Source organism: Saccostrea cucullata, unplaced genomic scaffold, assembly GCF_032062105.1.
Source record: "Saccostrea cucullata isolate Sc308-1 unplaced genomic scaffold, CSIRO_AGI_Scuc_v1 ctg349, whole genome shotgun sequence".
NCBI lineage: Eukaryota > Metazoa > Mollusca > Bivalvia > Ostreida > Ostreidae > Saccostrea > Saccostrea cuccullata.
The window spans coordinates 109,148-135,869 of record NW_026928102.1 but is presented as its reverse complement, the minus strand read 5'-3'; the positions used below and the strand labels follow the sequence as shown (position 1 = coordinate 135,869).

The following is a 26,722-nucleotide window of genomic DNA, read 5'->3' as shown; positions in this document are numbered from 1 at the left end:
TCAACTCTTTATGACATTAACCCACAATGCTATTGCATTATGGCAACCTTCCATTATATTATGTCAACTCTTTATGACATTAGTCCACACTACTATTGCATTGTGTCAACCTTTCATTACATTATGTCTACTCTTTATGACAATTACACACACTACTATTGTGTTATGTCAACTTTCAATTACATTATGTTTAGTCTTTATGGCATTAACTCGCACCTTAATTACATTGCGCCAGTCTTCCACTGCATTATATCAGCTCTTTATGACATCAAGTCAAAACAATTTTACGTGGTGTAAAAATGTTTTTATATATTTTCAACTCATTATTACATTATGTGCACTCTCTACTATTTGGTCTAAGTAGTTCATTACATGATGTGAATTTATCTTTAACTCAATATGAAGTCGCTATAATACGATGTCAGAATTTCATTACATGATCTGAAAAAATTGTCACATGTGGTCAATTCTTTTACTACTTTATGCCTTCAATATGCTAGTCAGCTACATGACGACGTGAATCAATTTCATGATGTGAATTTGCCCTTACTTTTTGACAAATCGTTATTACATTATGTCATTGTGTCTTTACAGTGTGTCAAAAATGCTAAGCATCTTGTCAGCATACATGTATCTTAGGTTACTTCATCTCATATCAGATGTGAAAAGCTCATGTCATACTGTGCGCACTCTTCTACATTATGTCGATTCACTATTACGTTATGCGAACACGGGTATCCTCGGCCTTTATATGAGCATAACGTATTTTCCGCATTCCGAAAGCACTAAAAATGGCGGGAGAGAAAACTGTCATAAAATAAATTCTCAGCGATTAAATGATATAAAAACTTTAATCGAAAAATGATTAACAATCTTGAAATGTGCAAAGCCTTAACACTGCGACTGTGAATTAAAGTCACGCGTCGAAATTCAATGGCGTTTACTTTTATCTGATAATTAAATAAATCAAATATGAGTCGTGCAGCATTTTTTTTCTTTTGAATTGCTTTTTTTTTTTAATAAAAATCTTAAACTTCTGATCTTACTCAGAACACTGTCATAAGTTTTTTTTTTATCAGTCTTTAACTCTCCTTTTTTAAAGTGTAAACACATCGATCGAATAACACACGTGCACTGGCGGCTTTGGGAAGGGGGGGGTCAGAAATCCCGCCCTACCATCTTTAGTCACCAAAATATACATAAAATTAATAAATTTATTAGTTTTACATTGTAGGACATTGCATTACTTTCACATTAAGTTTAGCTGAATTATATTGAAAAATTTTTTCTATTAAACTATAAAGCCTGCCGGAGAGTTTTTCTGCTTTCCCCCTTTGGTCACCAACTCTTACCGTCCCCCTTCTTTTGATACCCATATGCGCCACAAATATGTACCCATGCATGCTTATTAAGGCATATTCAACTGATTTAGATGAGGGACTGGTAGATTTTTATAACAGAATTCTGGTATTGGAATGGTTGAAAAAATTACAGTAACTAATTCCGTGACATAGCATTTATTTGAAAGAGGATGTCAGCCAGAAAAAAAAAATTATAAATTTACCCGAAAAAACTTGACAAGCCAAAAAAATTTGTCCAAGCCCGAAAATCCTATTTCGGAGAGGGGGGTCCGACTTTGATTAGTCATATATTTTTTTCAGTTATACTACATTACCCCTAGTGGACTATACTTCAACAATAAGTGGGGGTGGGGGCTGTACTTTCAATGAACATTACATTTTCTAAAATAAGGTTATGTCTGGGAAAAGAGGGGGGTTGATATTATGTGTCTATAATTATTCGTCCTACTCAATCGCCCCCCCCCCCCCCTCCCCTCTTACCAGTCATTAAAATACAGTCGTCAACATTCATTATTATACTAGATATACAGCTTTCAGATAATGTAAATGTATTTTCACATCAGGTAATGAACTTTTGGAATCAACATGATAAAGAGTTAACACAATATAAAGATATTTTTTAAATCACATAAGAGTTGACATAACGTAATTATATATCCACATCACGGAATGGAGTTTTGACATAATGTAATAAAGTGTTGATATAAAATAAAGATATGTTCACATTATGTTTTACACTTTTTATACCACGTAATAAAGCACTGACATAAAGGTAAGATGTGTTCTCCTCACATCATGATGCTCTCGCCGTAATATAAAGATAAATCCATATCACGTAATAATGCTTTGACATAATAGACACATACACTCTCAAAAAGGAATGGACTTTTGACTTCATGTAATGATAAGTTTAATTATAAAACACAATTTACTTGACGTGATGCAATTTTGACCTCACATATTAAAGAAATGAAATAATATAAAGAAACATTCATTTCACGTAATAAAGTTTTAACACAATGTAAACATATTTTCACTTCACATAATGAACTTCCGACTTCAAGTTATAAAGTGCTGACATAATGGAAGAATGTGTTTACTTCATGTAATGCAGCATTGACATGATGTAAAGATATTTTTACATCACCCCATAAAAAATTGACATAACGTAAAGATATGTTCACATCACGTTATGATAGATTGACATAATGAATGCATAGTTTTATGCTATAAGGCAGTGATGGCGTTCCATAGAGCACGATAGAAACGCAGTGACATCTCCAAGAACTCCGCGACGTCTCCGTGGTTCCAAGCGCAGTCTACGATCACTGCGTTCGTGCTGCGATCATGTGCGTCTTCACGGCGTTCGTACGGAACTAGCACTGCCTTGTTGGAGATCTCACCGCGATGCTCCGGCGATCATACTACTTTTCTACTGCGATCTTATCAGACCTCGATCACACGGCGCGTACTTTGTGCATGCCCAAAGTAATCGCCTTCCCTTGGCGTGCTAGGAGACCCTATGCGATCCGTCCGCGTTCAGTGGAGATCTCGCCGCGTTGTGAACGCGCTGTAGGAGATTCTACTGCGATCACCTCGGCGTTTTGCATTTTTTATGGACGCCGTGTGATCGCCTTGAGGACGCAGTTCCGATGTGTCAGGGATTTTAGAAAATAGGCTTACTCGAAGGGAACTGGAATTGCCGACTTCCTCAAAGATATACTTTAACTGTTTTATTATACCGACATATATCATGTAAGTTAAGTGAGCTTCATTATGAATATTCATGATGTTAATTTGGAACATATTTGTATTTTCATCTGATTAAAAGGAATCACAGGATGTGCATCAGTTCACCAAACTGCGCACCTTTCTGCATGGAATCAGTCTTTTTACGATGATTTTCAGGGAATCGGCAAAATATATCAATTTACTTTTATAAAGTGAAAAATCAGTAGAGGTATAATAAAATTTTATATATCCCTATTTTTGAATTGGCATCCTTTTGCTACTATAGCTACTTGATATCAAGACACATATTAGTATAGATAATGATTGGACATAAAAATGTCATCTTTGTAGGAAAAATTGTAGCATTATAATGCCAATATTAAGGCCTTTTTATTCACTTTCCTACTAAAAGTACAATAAAAGTATACACAAAACTTCTTTTACAATACATGTATGAATAGGCTTAAACTAAGGAACAATCGGGTGTTTCTAGTATAGAACACTCGAGGCTTTATTACGCAGATCCATTTATGAGAGATATACCTTTTCTGTCAATCCTGCAATGAGCACCCAATGGACCAAACCGTCTAGAACTGCATGACGTAAGCTATATTATAAAATTAAACAGTGTTAAATGTTATGTATTTGATAAATCCAAACAGCAGAAGGTATCGATCGACATTCTTTATTATAACCACTCAGACACCTGGGTGGTTATAAGTATAACAGTAGTGCTTGAGGAAATAAAATGGTAGACAGATAATACCTATCACATAGGCCTCCCCTGGTTTTTAATAACTTTTAAGATATTTTTTGTTTGATCTTTAGGCTGTCTAAAATTAAAACTATGTTTAACGTCACCCGCGCGCGTAGGTTTATGAGAAATTCGTCTTTGAAAAAAACAAACAATTCGGAATTCCGTATGTCCGTTCCGGTTTGGTTCTACAATTAGCGACTAAATTCTGCTTCCCGTAGTGACAGAAAATGTGCTTTGATAGTTGCAGTAAAGGCAGTTGGTGTCTTATTAAAGAAAACTAGTGAATTAAAGAGCTTGGGGCCATAAATGTAAGTAAAAAATAGATGATTTTATGATTGAAGTTAATGACAAAGTCTAGTTTGTTGATATTTTGTCAGTCTTCGAATCACATGTACAGACTGACAGACTCTCAGTTCGTGATTATTGGCTGAACTTTTCATTGTATTTTGGAGACAATCGAAAAACTTTTTTACTGAGTGGAAAGTGTGTCAAAAACCAATATTTATATACAGTGAAAAGCATCATTTAAATCTTATTTAATTTATTTAATATTTAAAAAAAAATTCTGTAAAAATCGAAAGGAACAATAATGAGTAAGATAATTGATTTCTTAATAATTCATGTACCAGTACAAATAGCTACAATTTTTGGAAAAGATTATACTTGTCTTAACCATTTGAGCAGGGAGAAGCTTACTGAAGATAGGGCCTTTCAAGTAAAGGAGAGTAAGGAAAGTGGTTTGAGGTATTCCAAGACGTGAAGAATCCTGTCCTTTGTGTGGAATTCAAGGTATTAAAGATAATCTAACAGCTATCAGTATGGTCCAAATATTAGTATTCACACTTTCAAAACTTAATGCTAGTAGATCTAGTACTAAGAAAAAATATGACATAATTCAATTTGAGGATATTTCAACATGAACAGTTTTAAATATTGTCATCAATAATTTTAATTGTAGATATTGAGCAACTATTTCCACAAGAAGAAGCATTTGCCTCCAGGGTACCATGGACGTGTGGCAATATAAATGCAAAGGACAACTGAGGCCTAGTTAAAAGCCACTTTCCTGCACATTTAGTCTTAGACTGCATTTTTGCTAACAATAGGACTCAAACTGATTTACATACTAAGGAAAAACTCTGCTAGGAAAATTAATCTTAGGTGTCATATCAATTAAATGCTCATATTACTAAATTGTAATGTTTTTAATGTACTGAATAGGTTAATTTGAATAAATTCACAATTGTTTGAAAATTTTGTTTGTTTATTTTTTTCCTCCCTCCCTCATAGGTTTTGAACTTTAGATGTGACGTTAAACGTAGAATTAACTTTAAACAGCCTTATGTATTACAAGGAAGTACATTAAATTGTTAAAATTTTCAGGTTGAATGAAACCTGCATGATGAGCTTTCATTTGAACAATACAAGTATACTGATTGTTACATAATATATTAATGACTCGCCCATTGCTTCAAAAAGGAGAAATTGGTTTATTGAGGATAAATTGGTCGGAAATTGGGAAACACCTCTCTGCATATGGGAAGAGTTATTATGACATAATAAAATTATCAACCAAAAAAAAAATCATTTACCAACTCATGGGCCCAGGTAATGCCCACGGGATGTGCTTTCACCTTTTAAACTTTTAATTTACTTTGGAATTTTTTAAAGTTTCAATTTATCATTGAGTTTTGACGACATAATTTAATGAGAGACTGCAAAACACAGATTGAGAATGACAGAAAGAAAAAAAGAATTGCAAGCTAGGAAGAAAGGTAAAAGAACTAGCATGTCTGGATAAAGAGGGAAAGAGAATCTATTGTTTTCGAGTGGGAATACTCCACTATACATGTTTCTACATTAAGACTGAAAATAAAGAGGGAAAACATCTAATCTACTTCAATCCAATGAAGAATTAGGTGTTTAATTCAAACAATACAAATCAAAAGCAGGCCAAAACATCAAAGGTGGGCTCAGGTGCAATGAAGGAGTGGATATCCCTTGGCAATCCCTCACATTCTCCTTATGCTCCTTATCATGATCGTAAAAAAGGAAAATTCCGTCGCCTATTTAGTTTGAAATAATGACCTAACAATAAATATGAAAAGCGCCAGTCAGCATTTGACTTAAAGATAGATTGTATTTAAGGAATAACTGTCTTATTTTTCGAATTCATGAAGTGATCAATGGATTGGCTTGTGTGATAATTTGCATAAACGCCGAAGGCGTTTATGCATAAAATTATCACACAAGCCAATCCATTGATCATCTTCATGAATTCGAAAAATCTGACAGTTATTCCTTATATTTACATGCTTTGATTCCTCCAATCCACGGGCTCCAAGCCTGCTTCTCTCTAGGTGTTGTCCCGCCCTGCACGTGGTTTTTTTGGATCCGCGCCAAAACATTCATGAGGAAATCAATTACATTTACAATTGGTAATTTTATCTAGGACAAAGACATTGGAAATGTAAATATTTGCTGACAAGGTCATTATATCGACCATAGAACTTGCAAAATAATGACTTAAATGAGACCTGATACCTTGTGTTTTAATATTTGCATCGTTTAAAAATTTGTTCATACTAGAACATGCTTTTGCGTATCGAATCAACTAAAATATATAAACGCCATATGCAGATGATAAGGGTATATTGCTACAGAAAGTACGGGAAGTGATCGCGTTTCTCGTAAAGCTTCGTAAGGTTACCATTAACGTCCTTTTTAGTAAAATTTTTAAGAAGTGATTTTTCTGAAGAGTCATGAGGACATGAAATACGAACGACGCTTTTCATAGTAATTATTCCGAGGGAAGCGTTGTAGTTCACATATCTCATGAATATGAAAAGTCTTTCCATTTCAAAAAGCAACACATTAAAACACCGCCTGAGATAAAAAAAAAATTGCATACAATTTATAGCTCTCCATTGAAAAGTTTTATGGTTGTTTATTTGAGAAGAAAGCGAATGATATCTTTCAAAATAGGCTTCGTTTTTATATACGTCATGGGATGTGAATTAGAGCAGTTTTAGAGGTGGCCTCATTTGTCAGGGTACGTATACATTTAATATAAATATTAAAAAGAAAATGCCCCTTTTTCATACTTATTTGATTTCATTTTTTTTTTATCTCTTTGAAGAATAAATATTTCAAACGCATTTAATCAATTTTTTTAATTCTAACGAAATCACGCTGACTTACAGAAACATTTTATGATTCGATTTATTCATTTGAAATTTCAAAGTCAGAAACACTTGTACTAACTTCATATATGCTCTTAAAATAACTTGAAACTTTCAGAACGATTAAAAAAACACTGCATCTTATAATCAGCATATTTATCAATAGAATCAAATACATGTAAATATAAATCAAATGCATGTTACTGAATAATAATGAATAAAAGGGGAAATATAATGCTCCTTAATGGTTGTTTCATTCTACAGGACCAAAGGCTGCCAAATCTTTCTTCAGCATGTTGAATTTGTCTTCTGTAAGTCGTGTGATTGGCAGTCTCACTGGGCCTATGTCAATCCCACTAATGATACCAAACATGGCCTTGGCTATCTCTACTCCAGCTCCTGTTTCAAAATAGATTTTTTTTTTCAATCTAGACACTATATTTGATTTTTAAAAAGAATTAGAGGTATAATCAATCCAGACAAACAAAATTTTGATTTTGAAGAAAGAGATTTGATGACAATGGATTGAGTGTTTGGTATCATTTTCGTAATATTTAATAGATTATTGAATGACTTATTTATGGAATATAAATATTCACCATAATCTCCACGTATATTATTCAGTTCAAATATGCGAGCCTGTAAAAAATGGAATAGGTAATACTGAATTAAAATAATCTAACAAATGTTTCATTCTTTAACTTTTGTAGAGAACAATAAAAATAGAGTTAACTAACTTTTTTGACATTCCTACGGAAAATACACAAAAAGAAAAATGTTCATTGTCCCCTTCTGAGTTGAGTGAAGATATTTTGTTTTTATATGATATTTTAGCCATATATTATGTAAATTTCGGAAGTAACACTCCTTTGAAGTTTCGGAATGTACATGACAGTATTCTGTCACCTCTCTGCTTTCATTGTATGACTCTTGCTAAGCAAGTTGCTGTATGAGCTGATGGATACAATAAACAATAAGAGTAACTCAACTGATACAAAAAATTGAAAGTTTATCCCGTTGAATAGGTTTGAAGTTTTAATATTTTTCTTTGCGTACATTAGGATAAAAGAGTTTATACTTTAGGCATGCAAAATTTTCTTACAAAACCAGTTTAACTAAAAACTAACTTGTATAGTTTCTGCTGTTTTCACGTCTCCAGAATCATATGCTTTTTTTAATTTGTAGAATAATGTTCCCATGTATGGTGCTGTCACAGGAACGTCGATGCCTAGCGTGAAGTAGGGCAAAAATTGCTGTTCAAATATACATATTTAAATAATGAATTATTAGGAATTCAAGAAACTGTTACATTATTTCTTGCTGACAATAAATGCATGCATGTCTGTACATTTGTATAATATTCAGAAATAAATAGACCTGCATTGTTTATGAAAAGTATTGTATTTTGGTGAAATTTGAATGTATGTTTGCTAATTAGAAATCAAGAAAAGGGTCATTTAATGATACGTATAATCATGTGTTTGAATACAGATGTAACTAAATATATTATCAAATGGTCTACTAACCGAATCTGTTCCCATCAAGACTTGGAAACATTTAGGATCTACCAGAGTACAGTTATAGGCGTTTGGTAGTTCCCTTGACGAATGCTTCAGCCCTACCAAATTCGGTATTCTGTCTTTAGCCAGCGAGAGAAATTTTGAAGGACTCACTGGAAACAATAAAAAAACCATTTTTGAAGAAATTGAAATTAGAAGCTTAATTGCATTTTGTGGGTACAATCTGTTGTAAAATAAGGTAATCTTTTTTACTTACAGTAGATTCCCGTAACAAAGTTGATGCAATAATAGAAGAACGGTACATTTGGAGCAGCGCTAGCGATCTCACACATACAGTCCACTAATATTTCTAAATGAACGAAAACAGACATTGGTCATTAATTGATAATTAAATCTCTTTAATAAAATAGAAGGAAAGAGATGCTGAATGTCTATAAATAGTGAACTGCACTTAACCTTCATTGGCTGGTTTGAAGAATGAAGGACAAAGGGATGCTATTGCTTCTACTCCTATAGAGCTGGCATGTCTAGCCTGCATAGAATAGTAAGCATATCATTCATCTCAAACAAAATGTATGTCATATATATATGATATAATATTCATAGTTGCACATGTGTAATGAAAGTTTTTATTTTGATATTATTTTGATATTGAAAACTCTTGGGATAAAAGCAAAACAAAAAACTTACTAGTTCTTGGGAATCTTTGATATTGCTCGTTCCAACATGCAGAATAATTTTCACTCTATCATAAAAAATCCCAAAATTATTCTGTATTCAAGAATAAATCAAAGTAAAGTTGTGTTCGTATCATACATACTTTCCTTTTGATGCTTTCATCCACGCCTCGGCTACTTTTTTCCTTTCTTCTAACGTCATAGACATTCCTTCCGCTAACGTTCCGTTCACTGTATTGATAAATAAAGTAGTTTTCTCAAATAAGTAACATCTATGTTAATATTATTTATACATAGAAAAGTAGCTACAATACGATCATATAAAATTTACTTACCAAAAGCGTATTGAAAATGATGAGTTGTTAAGTAATCCACATACTCTCCAAATTTGTCATAGTTGATTTCTCTTGAAAATTATATCAATAAATTATTTTGAGATTTAGAAATCATATAATGATCTAGCTTTTTTTCTATAATTTTGCAACTATTATAACGTAGGGGAAATATCAAAGGCAACTTATTACAAATTAATAATAGTGAAGGAGAAACTTCAAAAGTACTGTCAGTGCAACAATATATTCAAGAAGTGGTGTAAATCAGATGTGGATACTTAAAAATTCCAAGGAAGTTTGGACAATTTGAAATCACAAGATTTTACCAAAATCTAAAACTTAAAACTTATCTACTTTTCAACTTTATACACAACCATTTCCCACGATAAATTAAAGTCAAGGATTGTTGATATCATTGACAGCTGCTTTTTCAATAAAATTAATTAAAATCAATTATCAAAATAAAATCAATTACTTACCTTGTCATTTGCAAAATTATTTTGTTAAAAACATTCTGACTGTACACACAAGTACTCTGAAGTGGACAGAAAAAGATGCTTGAGTTTCTGATTGACAATATATACGTGGTTTATGGAGATAAAGTCTTCCAACAATCTGTTGGAATTCCCATTGGTACCAATTGCGCCCAGTTATTAGCAGACCTGTTTTACACCGGTATATATATGAAGCAAAATTTGTGCGAAGTCTTAAGCGTGAAAAGAAGAAAACACTTGCTGTGGCCTTCAACTCAACATTTAGATACCAGTATATTGACGACGTATTGTCAATTAATAATGGTAATTTCCATTCTCATGTCGATACGATATATATCCTAGTGAGCTTGATATAAAAGAAACCACAGAGTCTGACACAGAGTCAGATATTTTACTTGAAAAAAAAACGTAAATGGTAATCTAACAACCAAGCTCTATGATAAACGTGATGACTCTATACTAGTTTCTTTTCCATTGTCAACTTCCCTTACTTATGCAGCAACATACCTTCATCACCTAGCTGCATACGGAGTTCTCAATTGATTCGATACGGAAGGACATTCTCTACGTATGAACAATTTCTAAAACGATGTAAATTATTGACAAGCAAGTTGATGAAACAAGAATTTCAGAAGTCTCGTTTAAAGTAATCATTTCGTAAGTTCCATGGTCGATACAATGACCTTGTCAGCAAATACAATTTATCACTGAGTCAAATGCTGACTAACGTTTTTCAAACTAATTGTTAGTCCGTAGTTTAAACACTGTATTGACGACGGATTTTCCCGTTATTTCTCGATCATGACAAGGAGCACACGGCGGGTGTGACCGTTCGTCAAGGAATGCTCACTCCCCCATGGCACCTGATCTCACCTCTGATGTTTTAGAGTTCCGTGTTTACTCTGCTTCTATTTTGTATCATTTGTTTTATGGACTTTTAATCTTGAATAATGTTCGTTATCTCTATATGTTTCATCATGCTTATGCATTCTTGAGGAAACTCCGTTCAGAGATTTGTCTTCGGACAAGCTGAATTCTTACTCATTTTTCTTAAACCTTTTTTAAACAATAGACGATTCAAACGTACAATCTTGTGAATGTGCAATCACATTCCATTACTGGAGTGTATATGATACAGTTGACATCAAGAAAAGCCTACGTTAAAGGACAACACCAGTACCATGCCATGAGCAGGAAGAATGCACTGTACACAATCTAATTGGATATCACACACAACATGTCTTAAAAATACAATCATGAAACAATCAATTTAATTCCTTTTTATCCTCTAGGTCTAGTTACTTTACATGATAGAAGAATCCAATTTAATTACTGACGCCCACAGCCGTTATTTTTTCTTTAATTCTTACCCATTACTGTGAAAGGGAGTAAATGGCGCAGCAACAGATCCAACAACCTTAAAATTCTTAAACATCTGCAACAGAAGAACATATTAGTAACCGAAGTTTCTCATTTAGGTATATTAAGTCATTAAGTACTGCAAATTTAAAAACAAAACTCAAGTTCACTTAAAATTGTGTTCTCTATCCTCTATTTTTATGTCTGAAAAAAACCCCACAACCAATAGATTGTTTAATTTAGTTTTACCAACTCCAATACTAAAATTTTAAATCATAATCATTTTAAGCTTTCGGAAACTTTTTTAAGAAAAGAAATGTTTTAATATTTAAAATAGAAGCAAATACCAAAGTCTTATGAAAATAATGTGTTTCTAGTATTTTTGAATAACTTATTATAAAAAGGATTTTGGAGAATTTGTGTGTTTTAAACTATACAAGATATTCATATGATATGTTTTATAAACGTATATGGTCTTTTTTTTTTGTTTAACTTTGGATCTTTTCATTTAATCTTGCCCATTGATATGTTTAAAATTCGATCTTTGTTTTCCTAAAAGAGGAAATTCCAGGAAATGTTTTAGATTTTTAAAACTGATTAATATTTGGCCAAATGTATGCCTTGTGCTTTCACTTAAAGTTTTGGGATGCTTTCTCAAAATCTGTTGAGTGGGTTTTTTCTCAAGATTTAAAGTTTTAATACATCTATTGTCCAAAACAAATTTATTATTTAAAGTTTACAGCCATTATTTGCAATAACTTATAATGCAATTGAAACTATATTTTTTAAAAAATTTATTTTGTTTTTCTTCAGCAAAAAAAAGGGGGGGGGGCGGAAGCACAAAAAACCCCACAGAGAACTTAGCTGTATACAGGGAAAATTTTGTCCCCATTTAATACTTGATTCTGTTTGTCATACCCATAAAAAGGCGAATTTAAATTTGGTCACATTCAGAAAACACATTAAAAGTTTTATGCAGAACTGTGACTGTTAAACGGGGCAAATTTTCTGCAAGAGCGAAAGGGCGAAATTAACATGATGTGAAAAATAACCATGTATACAGCATTAATATTTTATACACTTCTATGATTTTTTTTCTCTCTCCATTTTTGAAGTAAATACTAGTGTGCATATAACAGTTTTAATCTATTTATAGATATAAACGTTACAATCCCATAATACAGATCAATAGAACACACTACAATGCACTGTTGTACGAACATTTTAGTTATCTAGAATTGCTAAAAGCTGTACCTTTGTTCCCTTTTCCTTGAATCGTCTGTATGCCACGACAGGTAAAACTGAGATACACAAACTGACCCCGTCTTACTTTAGATAACAGTCTAATCCTCATTCTACAATGTATACAGTGGACATGTATCGAACCCTTTATGTATTCATTTACATGTTCTTCATGAAATTAATAAACAAATTTGACAGGAAATCTATGTCAATTTACAGTTTTTGCAATTGAACATGCAAATATTATGAAATGCTTTGAAAATGATTTGCCGGAAAGTAGTTATAGCTAGGTTTCTTTCATCTTAGAAAGTCCAGATCGAGACCTCAAGCAAAACTTAAAGATTTTATATATTCAATGGTTCTTATCTTTATAATAGGAAATCCTTATGGTTATAAATAGAACATGTAAATGTTAAACCCTTGAACATGTTTGGTAAACAAAACTAGGTTCATGAAAAAATGGCGACCAAAACAGTTGTATAGATAATTAAAATCATTTTTTCAGTGTCAATGATTTGCATTCGTAAAATTGCAAGACTTGTACATTACTTAATACAAATCTTCACCTACTTTCTATGGAAAACAACGTGCAACTATTTTGCTAGATACCCAAGTAACTGAAAAAATATACACTTTAAGCACAGTAGATTTCATAGTTTGTAAACAAACGGTGACCAAACAAATAAATATTCTAAAGCAGTTGCTCTGCGTTATATCCTTCTGTAATGGACACTGGTTAGGTACATGTGAATTTCAGCTGTAATAATTTTAATAATAACTTCATTCTTACCTCATGAGATAGAGATTAAGGACCCCTTGAGATTTATTTTCGTTTCCCGTGAATCATCAGTTTCAAAAAGTCTTCTGCAACAATTTTCCCAATATTACAATATATGTGAAATTTGAGATTTGATGCAGAGAAAATGAGATAATGTATTTCTAAATTTGGAAATTGGGAAACAGTTCAAAAACATGAAGTAGGTCTGTGCTTTTATTTTCTGGAAAATGGGTCAAAATCAAAGATGTACTTTAAAAGGTGAAATTATGAAGTTCATGTCCCCTGAGAGGTTCAGAAATTAGTACATTGCGGAAACTCATTAATTCTTTGTAAATTGTCTATCTATTATCCATCTCTTATCCGCAACTCCTCTCATACCACTGAATGAAATTTGATGAGACTTTCACAAAAATCTTTAACACATATTTCCATTGACAAACTCCTATTTTACTTTTTGATCTGACACATATTTTGGGTTTCCCATAGCAAAACATGGACACTGCCATTATAATCAAATGGGAGGCGGGGGTAGCATTTACTGAGCTAATTGCTCATGCACAGTGCCTCTAGTTTTTATTTGTATTCTTAAATTTTCTACTAATATTGTGAAATTTTCCATTTCAATTTGTATTTTCAGATTTTCGATTTGAATATACTATAATTGTTTGTTTGCATCTTATATTTTGCCGTTTACATTGTATATATGATTCCTTTTTTGTGTAGTAAAATTTCCTATTTGCATTCGATAATGTTTTTTTTTTTCATTTAAATTGTATACGAGGATTTTTTATTAGTCTTAAATTACGAAGGATTTTTAGCCTGTATCGTGTTAAATACTTTCAGTATCAAATTATTTTACTCAAACATATTACTTCACCCTTATAATTTTTCTACAAAGAGTGGGTGGGGTGGAGGGGCGTACTTTCAATCAACGTTATCTTTAGTAAAACGTGTCTGAATCCCTCCCCACCCCTTTATAAGTCATGGTATTTATTTTCATGATTAGCGCAATACGATCATACAATGTATTTTATGAAAAAAAAAAATAATAAATTGTTGTTTTGTTAACATATGTCACTGAATATTTTTGCAACATCTGATGAAAATGACGAGGCAGATAGCTCTCGAGATTTATAAATTGGACTCTGATTTCCACACAACGCAATTTTACCTATGCTAGCTTTTTTAAAATTTGTAATTATTATCAAATAGATGTGATAACAAAGTTATGTTTTATCAACTTTTATGCACAAAAAGTAATATTCTGAGTGTTTTCGACTACAAGTTGATCATTTTCGTAAATACTGTCTAGTTTGTTGGGTATGCCAGGCCCAGGGCATCATGCAAATTATCTCACGTTCCAAACTAACGCTGATGTCCCTGGCATTCACAACAAACTGGGCAGCAATTCATTATATTTCCATTTTATTGTGAATAAAATGTAAATTTAGATTTTGAAACATGTCCAAAAGATCCAAATTTCACGATGCCTCCCATACCAATTTCAAAAGTCCCTGTCCGCTGACACCAGACACATAGATTTACATGCATATTACACCTTCTTAGAACCTGTCATTTCGCTTGGCGAAATTTACATTCCGGTTGAATTATCAAGAAATCAACTCGCTTAACTTTCAATGATTTATCACAGAGAAAACAATAAGAATTGGAAATATTACATCTTTAAGAGACTTTCACTGTGAGCACTTGCAACTTTTTTTTTTAGGATTTCACGGCAACGGACCTGTAAGTCGAAAACACTGTGAAACACTGTTTCCCCTGTATGAAAGCTTTTTGGCGGTGATTCAAGTTTCTCAAATGCAAGGTCGTTGCTACTCAAAGCGATCTAGTTGGAGTGGATCAAAGATTTTAATTAAATTGGATTCAACCTTGGCCATAACTTTTGAATGATTAGTGTTTTTGCTTTTGTATTTATATTTCACAGCATATTTATAGACTGAATACCAACAATGCTTCAAAATTAGATGTCATATTTCTTATTTCTTGAGTAACATTTATTGAAGTAGCTGCATTTCTTTAAATAACATTCTCCAAAATTGCAATTTTTCAGAAAGACACCGTTTCCATGGTAAATACCGTACTCAACATTCATATGATCTATCAATATATTTTAAAGTAGTTTATGAGATGGTAATTTTCAGCCAAATTTGGAAACATTTAAATTGCAGAAGCTCAACATCGCCTCAAGCCACGGTTCGGAGTCCGCTTACCGTTACATGTACCTCCTAGAATGGGAGAGGATCGTACATTTTGGCCGTGGTTTGCGACGATGAACCTCAAAGGCTACTCGAGATATCGCGTGGAAACGAAAGTGTAACTGACAGACCGAAATAAGCCGGACCGACGGACGGACCTCAAATTCAATAATTACCGGTAACTTCTTTAGTCCAAAGGAATTTCTCAGGTAAAATTTCTTTGCAAAAGCTGAAAGGCCTCTCGAGATATAGCTTGGAAACAAAACTGTTACAGACAGACAGAAATACAGACAGACGGACGGACAGACAGATCGAAATTAGTATCCCTACTTTCAGCGGGGGATAATAAATATGTTGCAAGCCGCTACAACAGTTGTAACTAAATCAAATGTCCTAGCCTTTGTAAATCAGGAAATCTTTTTCAAAAAAAAAAAAAAAAAAAAAGCTTGATTCCTCCTTCCACACATCTGTGTTCATAATAAATCTCAAAATGTAAAAGTGTCATTTGGTAAGTAATTAATTGACCTTACCCAAAGATATATTATATGAACGTTATTTTGACATACTGCACACTAGTTAGCGCTTGATACGGTAATGTAAAATACGGATGATTTTTATAGCCTTTTAAATTTTCTTGTTTAAAAATGTGAAATATTCTATATATATGTTATATGTTCTACTCAGTCATGTATAAATGCTGTTATAATTGTAAAATGTTGCATGTATTTCAGTTAAGAGGCAATGAAGTTCCTTTTGGTATTTTTGCTGATCACTTTTTGTGTTTTGGATAAAACCACTGCTATAGACAGGAGGAAAGGGGCTACTGCTTCACCATTTAAAACGAAGGTAATATTAGTAATCATATTTTGTCAGATTTTCTGTTTATATGACATTTTTTTTAAATCAGGGATACACTGCATTCATATATGATTTTTTTTAAGACTGGGAAAATGGATCCCTTGCCTTGTAACTTTTTTGCGTGGGATAAAAATGGAGACTACAGAATTGATATACAAGAGTTTTTCGACATGGTGAAATACGATCAACGACTCCTACCAGCATTCAAGAGCGGCGACAAAGATGGTACGTCTTATCAATGAGATGCTGATACTCCTTTACACTGACTGGAGTCTGAAGTTTTTATCCCCCCCCCTCAAAAAAAAAAAAAAAAATCCGGAAAAAATTTCCTACCCTCAACTAGTGTTTTTTTTTTTAGTAGAGGATAGGAATTCTTTTTCCGTATTTCTTTTTCTTTTTTTTCTCTTGTGCACTGAATAATACCGGTTTAGAGAATAATTGAATAAAACTTATTTTACTAAAAATAGACTTTATAAAACGTAAGACTTGTCTTCTCAGATGATATCTGTAGAATACTGTAAATCACATCAATTATTGCAATGATGTTCCTTCTATGCGGTCAATTTTATTGCAATGTATATAAGAACTTTTATAAACAATTTGTTCCCATGGATAGAAATTTATACAAGTTTGCGCTTTCTATAGACTTAGAAAAGAACGATAGAAGTAATGTCTTGTTGTAAATTTTGAATTTACCGGGTGGCAGTAAATACAAAAATTAATTTAGTAAATTTTTTATTTACTGCCACCCGGTAAATTCAAAATTTACAACATGACAGTAAACTTCTTAAAAGATATACTTAATTAATTAATTGTGCTAGATTATTGACATCATGGCATTTTATCTTAGTATTAGACAACGGTAGGTAGTTTCATTAAAAAAGCATTTGGCTTATTTTTGTCGACTGTTTTATGATGCTTTCAAAAGACGTGATGCAGATTTGATCAGTAATATATCAAAATATTTTATCTTCATCATGTTTTTTTTTTTCAGGAAACGGATTTCTGTCTCCTTCTGAGCTTCTGAAAACTCCTGTAAATTTTGAAAAATGTTGAAACATCACCTCAAGAGATAATAAATATTTACATTTTGCATGAGATTTGTTTCCCAGTTATTTACTTTTTAAAGTCTTCTGCTTACTTTTGCTTGTACAAAAATATATATTTACATTCAGTGTAATTTTCCTTATGAAATCCATTAGAAATCCAAGACGTTCAAATTTCTATATTTACATTTGCTGATGTCTTTCCTTATATAACAATGCTAATAAAACTGAAATTCATTTTTCAATGACATGCAGTTGGTCACATGATCAAACATTCTTGCGTAAGGATAGCAAACTGCACGAGCAATTTGGAAAGTTCTGACTGTGACGTCACATGACGTCTTAGATACGTTATATTGCATTTCCAAAGCAAAGTCTAAATAGCCTTATGCCGATATTTTAGGAATGACTCTAATTCTTGGCCAAATTATTCGATTATAACCTGGTTTGGGTCAGTTTACGCTTTTTTATAATCCGCGAAGCGGATTATAAAAAAGCGTAAACTGACCCAAACCAGGTTATAATCGAATAATTTTGCCAAGAATTAGAGTCATTCCTTATAATTTAATTTTAGAATAATTAAACAACTGTGGGTGTAAAATTGTGCTGCTTTTTTATGAGTTCAAATTTGCCGCTCAATAATACATCCCTAGTAACGGAAGTGATTTGAAACAAGGGGACGTAATAACTCATATACAGATCTAGCAGCCATGATGTTTGTTTACACGAGGTAAGAGCGAGCTACTGTTTGAAGTTAAAGGTACAGTAATTAAATCTGGAATTTTCCATGCAATCCCATGGACTGGAAATGTGGGGATTGCACAGATACAGATGAATCAGCTGGTTGTCAAGGGGGTGTGTCCCCATACCAAACCAGGTTATCAAGAAATGGTTTGCGTTCCTTTTTGAAAATCAACCAATGAGAGACTAGAATAGAAACAAAATTAAATTATTTCTTTGTAACAAGACTAAAAACGTCAAATATAAATATAAGAAATAAGATATCATTTTTAGAGTTTCTTTGGGTATGACATGAAGTCGGTGCGTGATCAAATCTACTATAACGCCCTTCGGGGAATTTGATCACGTGACCCACTTATTGTCATAACCCAATAAAACTCTAAAAATGATATGTTATTTCTTAAATAACACACGCGAAACCTTGTCACCGCGCGTTAGAATACACAGTAGAATCTATATGCATTTTCAATACTCTAGGAACATAAAAATGTAAAATGTTTTATTTCAGTTAAATGAAAAACTATAACCCTGTAAAATTAACGTAAAAAATAGCGTAATGTGCGTTAAGAATCAATTTGTCAATTTTTTCCTCGCAATGTTTGTTTGCGTTATTTAACTTTGCAACGCCATGTAACGTCATTTGACGTCACAAATGGCTCTTACATCTATTAGCCACAGCAGTTTTAACGACGTTCGATCCTGATATTTAAAGTCTTAAACTTTTTTCGTCAAGTATATTTTTAGTTTCTACATACATAGTTTAATTAAAATTGAAATCAAAAAATTGGGGTCAATATGCTTCTTTTGGCGCTACAGTACATTTAATATGACCTTTTTGCACTGAAATTTGTGTCTTAATTTAAAATTACATCTTAGACGTTTCCCCTGCAATATTTTTATACAATGAAAGCACGAAACAAAATGAACTCTAAGTCTGTTTAAAAAAAGACACTTTAAAATTGTGACTTAGAAAAAGTTTCAAATTGCTTCGCATAATCAATTATTTGACCTTTCTGCACTAATAAAATGTGATTTTTCTGGCATTGAAAATTTAGTAAGCAAGAAAATTATTTTAAAGTCTTAAACTTTTTCTGAATTTAAGTAAGTTGGTCAAAGTTATCCTGAATATTTAGAAAAGAACATCAAAAGTGGGGGTATATGATGTAAATTTTCAGATATTACCAAAAAAGTGTCAATTTTACGTTAAAATTGGCTCATTTTCCCCCCGGATTTTCAGTTTATATATACCATATTTGTCAAACTTTGTTGATAGAATTCATAAAAAATAATTTAATAGATATTTCAGAACCAGCATAACACATTTCACTGCAAAAAACAGCTTTGTGTGCAACCAGCATGAAAAAATAGGAATTCAAAATAATCAGTACTGTTATAGTTCAATAAGGAAAAATTGATCATTTTCGTCTAAAAAACCTTCCGCCACAAAATATAGTCCCTAGTTTAATTCTACTTGAATAGAATTTAATCGCGTTTTTTTTCATTGAAAATAGTTCAATTTGCATTGTAAAATTCAGATTTAATGTTAGAACTTAAAAATAATGCAGAATTTTTTTTTTTTAATTCTTTATTTGTTTTACACAATCTGTTTCACAATTCATAATACAAAAATTAATATATTACAGATTGGTTTTTTTGATAGAGGGAGAGAAAAGAAAGAGGGAGAGAGGAGAGAGAGAGAAAGAAAGAAAGAGATAGAGAGGGAGAGTTGGCATGTTTTAAAATTCCTTTACATAAATAGGTTTTTTTCATTTAATAACATTTCATGAAAACATTTGATTCCACAGATTCCAGATGGTGTCAAACATCTCTCTGTCACCATTCTTATATGCTAAATATTTTTGAGTTTCATAAAAAAATTTAATATGTGAAGTCGCAAGTCTGACATCTAATTTTTTTCTAAACATCTCATTGTATATATATAATATTTTATCCATAGCGCCATCAGGTTATGAATATCTTTGTTTTTTACTAGAAATCCCAAAATAAAACTTTGCTTTGTAAATGAAAGTTGCAACCCTGTTCTTTGTTCACAATGTCTTTCAAAACTGTTGAGGAAGGTCTGTACATTGTCACACTCCCATAAAATATGTATTATTGTTTCTTCTTCCATATTACAGAAAGAACACAAGTTATCATCTCTTTTCCTAATTTTACATAGATATGAGTTTGTACCTAGTATTTTATTTAAAATTCTGTATTGAAACCATTGAAGTTTACTATTTTTTGTAATTTTAAAAGGAAGTTTAAAAATCCTTTTCCATTCACTTTCCCCTAAATTAAAAATATCATTCCATCTTGTTTTCCCAGTGGGTTCAATATCATTTACATTAATTATTTCGTAGAACTGTTTTGCTTTTTTACACTTTGAAAGAATATGAGTGCTGGGCAAAATTAATGGGTTAGGTAATTTTGCAATTATATCATTAGTGTCTGTTGCTTTCATCCATGCCTTTACAGCATGTATTATGCTTGCAAATTCTAAAAAATTAAGCCTTACATTTGGATATATGCCACAAAATTCCTCATAACTATAACAGGAACTATTTTCATCTATAAGATCATTAATAAATCTAATATTCAGATCATACATATTTTTGTTATAAATGACTTTCCCACCAATAACAATTTTAGGATTATAAAAAATTGGTATGTCTCCTGCAACCTTACATACATTATAGTGTTTATTATTTAATTCAATCCAAGCTTCAAAAACAATTTCTTGAAATCTTTCCAAAACTTGTTTTTAAGGTTCTTCATGATATTTTTAATATATTCAATGCCGCATGTTAATATTTTTGTCAAATCTATATTAGGTAAAAAGTTTTGTAAACCTTTATCTGACAGAATAAGCTGTCTCATCCAAAATAACTTAAGTGATGCAGTGAAAGCTCTAAAATTTATCATTTTTAGTCCGCCTTCTTCATATTTTTTTACTAAGACATCTTTCTTCACTCTGTGTTGTGGACCGTTCCATATAAATGAGAAAAATAATTTTTCCAATTCCTTCAAAAGGTTTTCTGGTGGATTAGGAATAGCCATTAGTATATGGTTTAGCAGCGGTAAAACTCTTTTCGTATGGCATGTCTTCAACAAAAAGATAAAACCAAACATTTTATTTACAGTCTGAATTCCAGTCGGTGTCAATTCCCTATGTCAGTTCTTTGTTTTGATGGAAGTTAAAATATTATCAGTTAACTGTCAAGGTCTGGGTGATGTCGCAAAACGTAGAGATGTTTTTCATTATTTAAAAACACTAAAATATAACATATACTGCTTACAAGACACTCACTTCTCACCTGAAATTGAGAATGAAGTGAGAAACATGTGGGGTTATAAATGCTTTTTTAGTTCTTTTACAAGTAACTCCAGAGGTGTTGCTTTTCTTGTAAATAACAACTTTGATTTCAAGGTCATATCAGAAAAAGGTGATAAAGATGGAAATTTCCATATTATTAAAGCTTGTATCCAAGGTCAAGAATTAGTTATATGTACTGTATATGGTCCAAATAATGACGCTCCAAGTTTTTTTGAGAACATTGAAACATATTTAGAGGACATGAATTGTAGTAATGTTATATGGTGTGGGGATTTTAACTTAGTGTTAAATCCAGAACTAGATTATTTTAATTATAAACATGTAAACAACCCAAAGGCTAGAAGTAAATTATTAGAAATCATGGAGTCCAACGGATATATAGACCCCTTTAGACAACTACATGAAAAAGACCGAAGGTATTCTTGGCGCAAGAAAAAGCCTTTCAAACAGAGTCGTCTTGATTTTTTTGTCATCTCAGAAACACTCTTGCCCTGCCTTGATAAATGTAACATTGAAACTAGCTATAGATCAGACCATTCAATGATTTCTTTGGTATTAAAATTTCATGACTTTAAAAAAGGACGAGGCTTTTGGAAATTTAATAACTCTCTTTTAAGGGACAAAGAGTACTTGAATAGCATTAAACAGGTTATTAATAATATCAAAAAGCAGTATGCTGTGCCAGTTTATGAAAGAAAATATATAGATTCTCTCCATGACAAAGATATATGTTTTACTATAAATGATCAATTGTTTCTTGAAACTCTCCTAATGGAAATCAGGGGCAAAAGTATATCATATTCTTCATACCTAAAAAAGAAAAATGAAAATACAGAAAACTATGGAATGCCATATACGACAGCCAACTGCTGACTGTTTACTGCCAACTGTCAGCTGCTTACTGCCAACTGCCACACATATTTGAATAAATTTTATTTTTATATTGATATTTATGTAAATTTAAAAAAAAAAGGCGCGGATCTATAGAACATTTTTTCCGAGAGGGTCACTCTGGTAAAAAAAAATCCAACCCAGAAATTTCTTGACAAGAAAAAAATACGTAAAGTCCTTTCCTAAATGTGAACATTTATTTCGGCCGGGGAGAGGTTCTAATGCGTCATACCTTCATGTGTATGACATTTTTCATATCAACTTAACACGAATCCACATTTTCGTTGGGGAGGGGGGGGGGTTCTAAGGACCCTTTAAGTTGATTTATTTTATACATTAAATAACTTTTAGTTGGTTTAGTTTGTGCATTAAATAACTTTACAAATTTCAGAGGGTGGTCCGGACCTGTCTCTCTAGATCTATACATGTAAAACATATATTATTTGTAGAAACAAAGAGATATAAATGTTTGATCGGCGTTTTCTAAGTGGAGGGTCCAAGGTCAGTTATACCGGTAGTTCATTTAGTTTATTTAACGTATGACTGTACAAATTTTAAATGTCCCCCCCCATCTATGCATGTGAAACATTACAGGGACGTAGCAACAGGGGGGGGGGGGGTCCCCCCCCCCCCCCACACACACACTTTTTTCCCCAACATTACCTTTACTATTGAAAATGTATATTGAAAGGATGGTTCCCCCCCCCCACTTAATTCTTACCATAGTATAATGATATCAAGGATATGTAGTATTGTGTGGAAAGAAATTTAAGTGAAAGGTAGTTGGCCTTAAAAAAAAGTTAGTCACCAAACCCCCCCCCCCCCCCCCCCCCCCCCCCACGAAATAGGATTTTCGAGTTTGGGCTATTTCCTTTTTTTTTTTTTGGCTTCTCAACTTTTTCAGGTAAGTAAAAAAAAAATTCTCTGGTTGGCCCCCCACTTTCAAAAACGATGCTACGTGCCTGCATTATAACACACAGAGATATACATCTTTAATTTGAGGAAATTTTTAACTATAGAATATAATGGTAAACGGAAATTTATTTTCAAAACATCTTTCTCTGCGAAACGACAATTTTTTTTTATTATTGTTCTCTCTTCAAAGGTTTTGTTGTCTCCGGGGGAGGGGGGGGGGCTTCTTTAAAGACTAAAAGCAGAAAATAGTCATTTTATTACCTATTTCAAATAGGAAAACAAATAAAAAAAAATAAACAATGTACTTTATCAACCGCATACATTGAATATTACATAAGATAAAACATATTGGTCATTTTATTCAATTCAATTTTACCCGGACCCCCTTTGGAAAAAAATGTCCTAGATCCGTGCCATTTTTTTTTTCTTTTTTTTTTGTGAAAATTCATATAAATATCAATGCAAAAATAAAATTTATTCAAATATGTGTGGCAGTTGGCAGTAAGCAGTCAGCAGTTGGCAGTAAGCAGTTGGCTGTCGTATATGGCATTCCATAGAAAACAAATTAAGAGAAGAAATAAAACTCCTTGAAGAAAATATTACAGATGCAAATATTTCTGATTTAGAAAACAAAAAACAAGACCTTGAAAATTTAAGAAAACATAAATTACAAGGTATATGTGTAAGAAGTAGGGCACGATGGGTAGATGAGGGAGAGAAAAACCTACAAGATATTTCTGTTCTCTAGAATCTAGAAACTATACTAGTAAAATTATACCTATGCTAGAATTAGATACAGGAGAGATAATCCATGATCAAGCACAAATCTTAGAGGAAACAAAGAATTTTTATGAAAAATTATATTCTGAATCTGTATTAAGTAATTTGAGTCTGATCTATTAAGTGAGGATTCTACAAAATTATCTAATGCAGAATCTGAAGAATTAGAAGGTTTCATTACTTTACAGGAGGCTTCTAGCACTTTACATAGAATGAAAGCAGACAAATCACCAGGTTCTGATGGTTTTTCAACAGAATTTTTAAAAGTTTTTTGGAAATACCTTGGACACTTTGTTGTTAGATCAATTAATTATGCATATGAGAATAACCTTATGTCTATCACACAGAGACATGGCATAATAACACTTTTACCAAAGGGGGATAAGCCAAGACAATTTCTCAAAAACTGGCGGCCAATAACACTCCTAAATACTGTATACAAAATTGCATCAGGTACTATTGCTAACAGAATAAAAAATAAACTTGACAAATTGATAAATAATGATCAAACAGGTTTTATTTCAAATAGGTACATAGGAGAAAATACACGTTTGATTTATGATATAATGCAGTACACAGAAGAAGAAAATATACCAGGCTTGTTACTTTTGATTGACTTCGAGAAAGCTTTTGACACAATTTCATGGAATTTTATTCAGAATTCCTTGCAGTTTTTTTAATTTTGGTCCCTCAATACAAAAATGGGTGAAACTGTTTTATACTAATATAAGTTCCACAATTAATCAAAGTGGTAATTTTTCACAAAGATTCAATATACAGAGAGGATGTAGACAAGGGGATCCTCTATCACCCTATATCTTTATCCTGTGTGCAGAAATTTTAGCAACAATGATAAGAAAAAATAAAAAAAAATCAAGGGAATCACTGTAAAAAATTTGGAAAAGAAAATATCCCAATTAGCAGATGACACCTCAATCCTTTTAGACGGTAGCAAAGAATCATTGACAGAAGTGATGAAAACATTAGAGAAATTTTCCGAAACGTCTGGTTTATATATCAACTGTTCAAAATCCCATGCAGTTTGGATTGGTTCCAAAAGATTTAGTCAAGAAATACTAAGTCATGAGTATAATCTTAAATGGGGATGTACAAGATTTACCTTACTTGGAATTCATTATGATGTTGATTTGAATGAAGTTGAAAGACTCAATTATGAACCAAAATTAAGACAAATAAAATCTATAATTAGTCAGTGGAGTAAGAGATATTTAACACCTATTGGAAAGATAACTGTTCTTAAAACTAAATAATGCAGAATTTTATAAATAAAGGACATGACCAAAATCCACTCAAAAGCTCAGGATCGAACGTCCTTAAAGGGCGCTAAAATCACATTTAAGATTAACGAAATAAGCAATTATGAAGAAGAAAAATTAGGGAATGTAAATATAAGCAATGAATTACATATTTTTGGATGTCTTCGGTCCTATAATCTATAACACACCTGGCCGTGCCGACAAATTATCATACCGCGCTATTCAATTTGTCGGCGCGGCCAGGTGTGTTGCAGGACCGAAGACATCCAAAAATATTAATTCAATGCTTAAATATTACACGTACTTCAATGAGCAGAAAAAATGAATTCATTTCTTACGTAATGAATTGATGAAGAAAAGATCAGACAATCTTTAAAACTTGTTTAATTGCCTTCTCCCGACCGACTGGCTAAAAATGGCCGGACTCAACATTTTTTTTTAAATTAGTATCTTTTATGAACCCTGGAAACTAGAATTTCCAAATATGTATTGATATAGTAATTTTCTGAGAGAAGAAACAATTTTCACTTACCTACCGACCCCAAATTTAGCAAGGTAATTGAATTTGATTGGACTACTTCAAAACTTCTAAACTAAGCCAAAGTTAGCACTCCGCTGAAAATTCCCGCTATTCGATTTTTTCAGACCGATTTGGGATTAAAGGAAAACGATCATAATTCTAAGGTTGGCCTCACTTAAATGTTTTATACCCATAGAAGCTGTTCTCATGTATATGTGAGTAATGTTTCTCAGTCCATTTCTTATAACGATTTTTCCAAAATTTTGTTCCTGTGGCCAGAAAGAGAAGACGAAGTGAATTTGCTTTTAGATATTTAAAATAAAAGATTTATAAAATACTGCCAGGATGCAGAGAGGAACTTATTTGTTTATCAACCTTCACTAAAATTAGAGGTCCCCTACCAATCTCTTTATTTGTACAGGTATTTAAAGAATAATTTGAAAACAATATCTCAATCTCTTTATTTGTATTTATTACAGAATATTTCGAAAACAATATCTCAGTCTCAAATCAAGCAAGTACCATCAGGTCGTGGGTATCGTTTTGGACTCTGCACAAAATTCTTGTACATATTTTCAGAATGTCAAGAGGACTCAAAAATACTTTTTTTTTTTTTTAAGAAAAAGGGAAAACTGTACCAATAAACGGGAGAAATTGTGGTCTGAACAAAGGTTTGTACTTGAAATTAAAGCAAAAAATATATACAGT

At 32.2% G+C, this 26,722-nt stretch overlaps 2 protein-coding genes and 1 long non-coding RNA gene across 3 annotated transcripts; 2 read left to right on the top strand and 1 right to left on the bottom strand.

Moving 5' to 3' along the window:
* Positions 1 to 3,919: 3,919 nt before the first annotated feature.
* LOC134276415 (uncharacterized) lies at positions 3,920 to 4,913 on the top strand. The gene is made up of 3 exons (XR_009994032.1): positions 3,920 to 4,157; positions 4,534 to 4,638; positions 4,808 to 4,913. It is a non-coding gene; the product is annotated as an uncharacterized LOC134276415 (long non-coding RNA).
* A 2,259-nt stretch (positions 4,914 to 7,172) lies between these two features.
* On the bottom strand, positions 7,173 to 11,501 carry LOC134276414 (N-acetylneuraminate lyase-like; the record flags this gene model as incomplete). The annotated part of the gene is made up of 10 exons (XM_062758671.1): positions 7,173 to 7,430; positions 7,631 to 7,670; positions 8,159 to 8,284; positions 8,558 to 8,703; positions 8,808 to 8,900; positions 9,008 to 9,083; positions 9,242 to 9,296; positions 9,372 to 9,459; positions 9,564 to 9,634; positions 11,425 to 11,501. Coding segments are annotated over 10 exons (918 nt in total), but the record flags the coding sequence as incomplete, so codon positions are not given.
* Positions 11,502 to 16,375: 4,874 nt separating this feature from the next.
* LOC134276413 (uncharacterized) lies at positions 16,376 to 17,600 on the top strand. The gene is made up of 3 exons (XM_062758670.1): positions 16,376 to 16,495; positions 16,591 to 16,732; positions 17,502 to 17,600. Exons 1-3 carry the CDS (start codon positions 16,391 to 16,393, stop codon positions 17,561 to 17,563), a joined length of 309 nt encoding a protein of 102 aa, XP_062614654.1. The 5' UTR covers positions 16,376 to 16,390; the 3' UTR covers positions 17,564 to 17,600.
* The last annotated feature ends 9,122 nt before the right edge of the window (positions 17,601 to 26,722 follow it).

Excerpts from the sequence above, each read along its gene's own strand:
- LOC134276413 (XM_062758670.1), top strand. The coding sequence starts at position 16,391 with ATGAAGTTCCTTTTGGTATTTTTGCTGATCACTTTTTGTGTTTTGGAT. Across the intron at positions 16,496-16,590 it reads CTTCACCATTTAAAACGAAG|ACTGGGAAAATGGATCCCTT; the intron begins GTAATATTAGTA and ends ATTTTTTTTAAG. Across the intron at positions 16,733-17,501 it reads CAAGAGCGGCGACAAAGATG|GAAACGGATTTCTGTCTCCT; the intron begins GTACGTCTTATC and ends TTTTTTTTTCAG.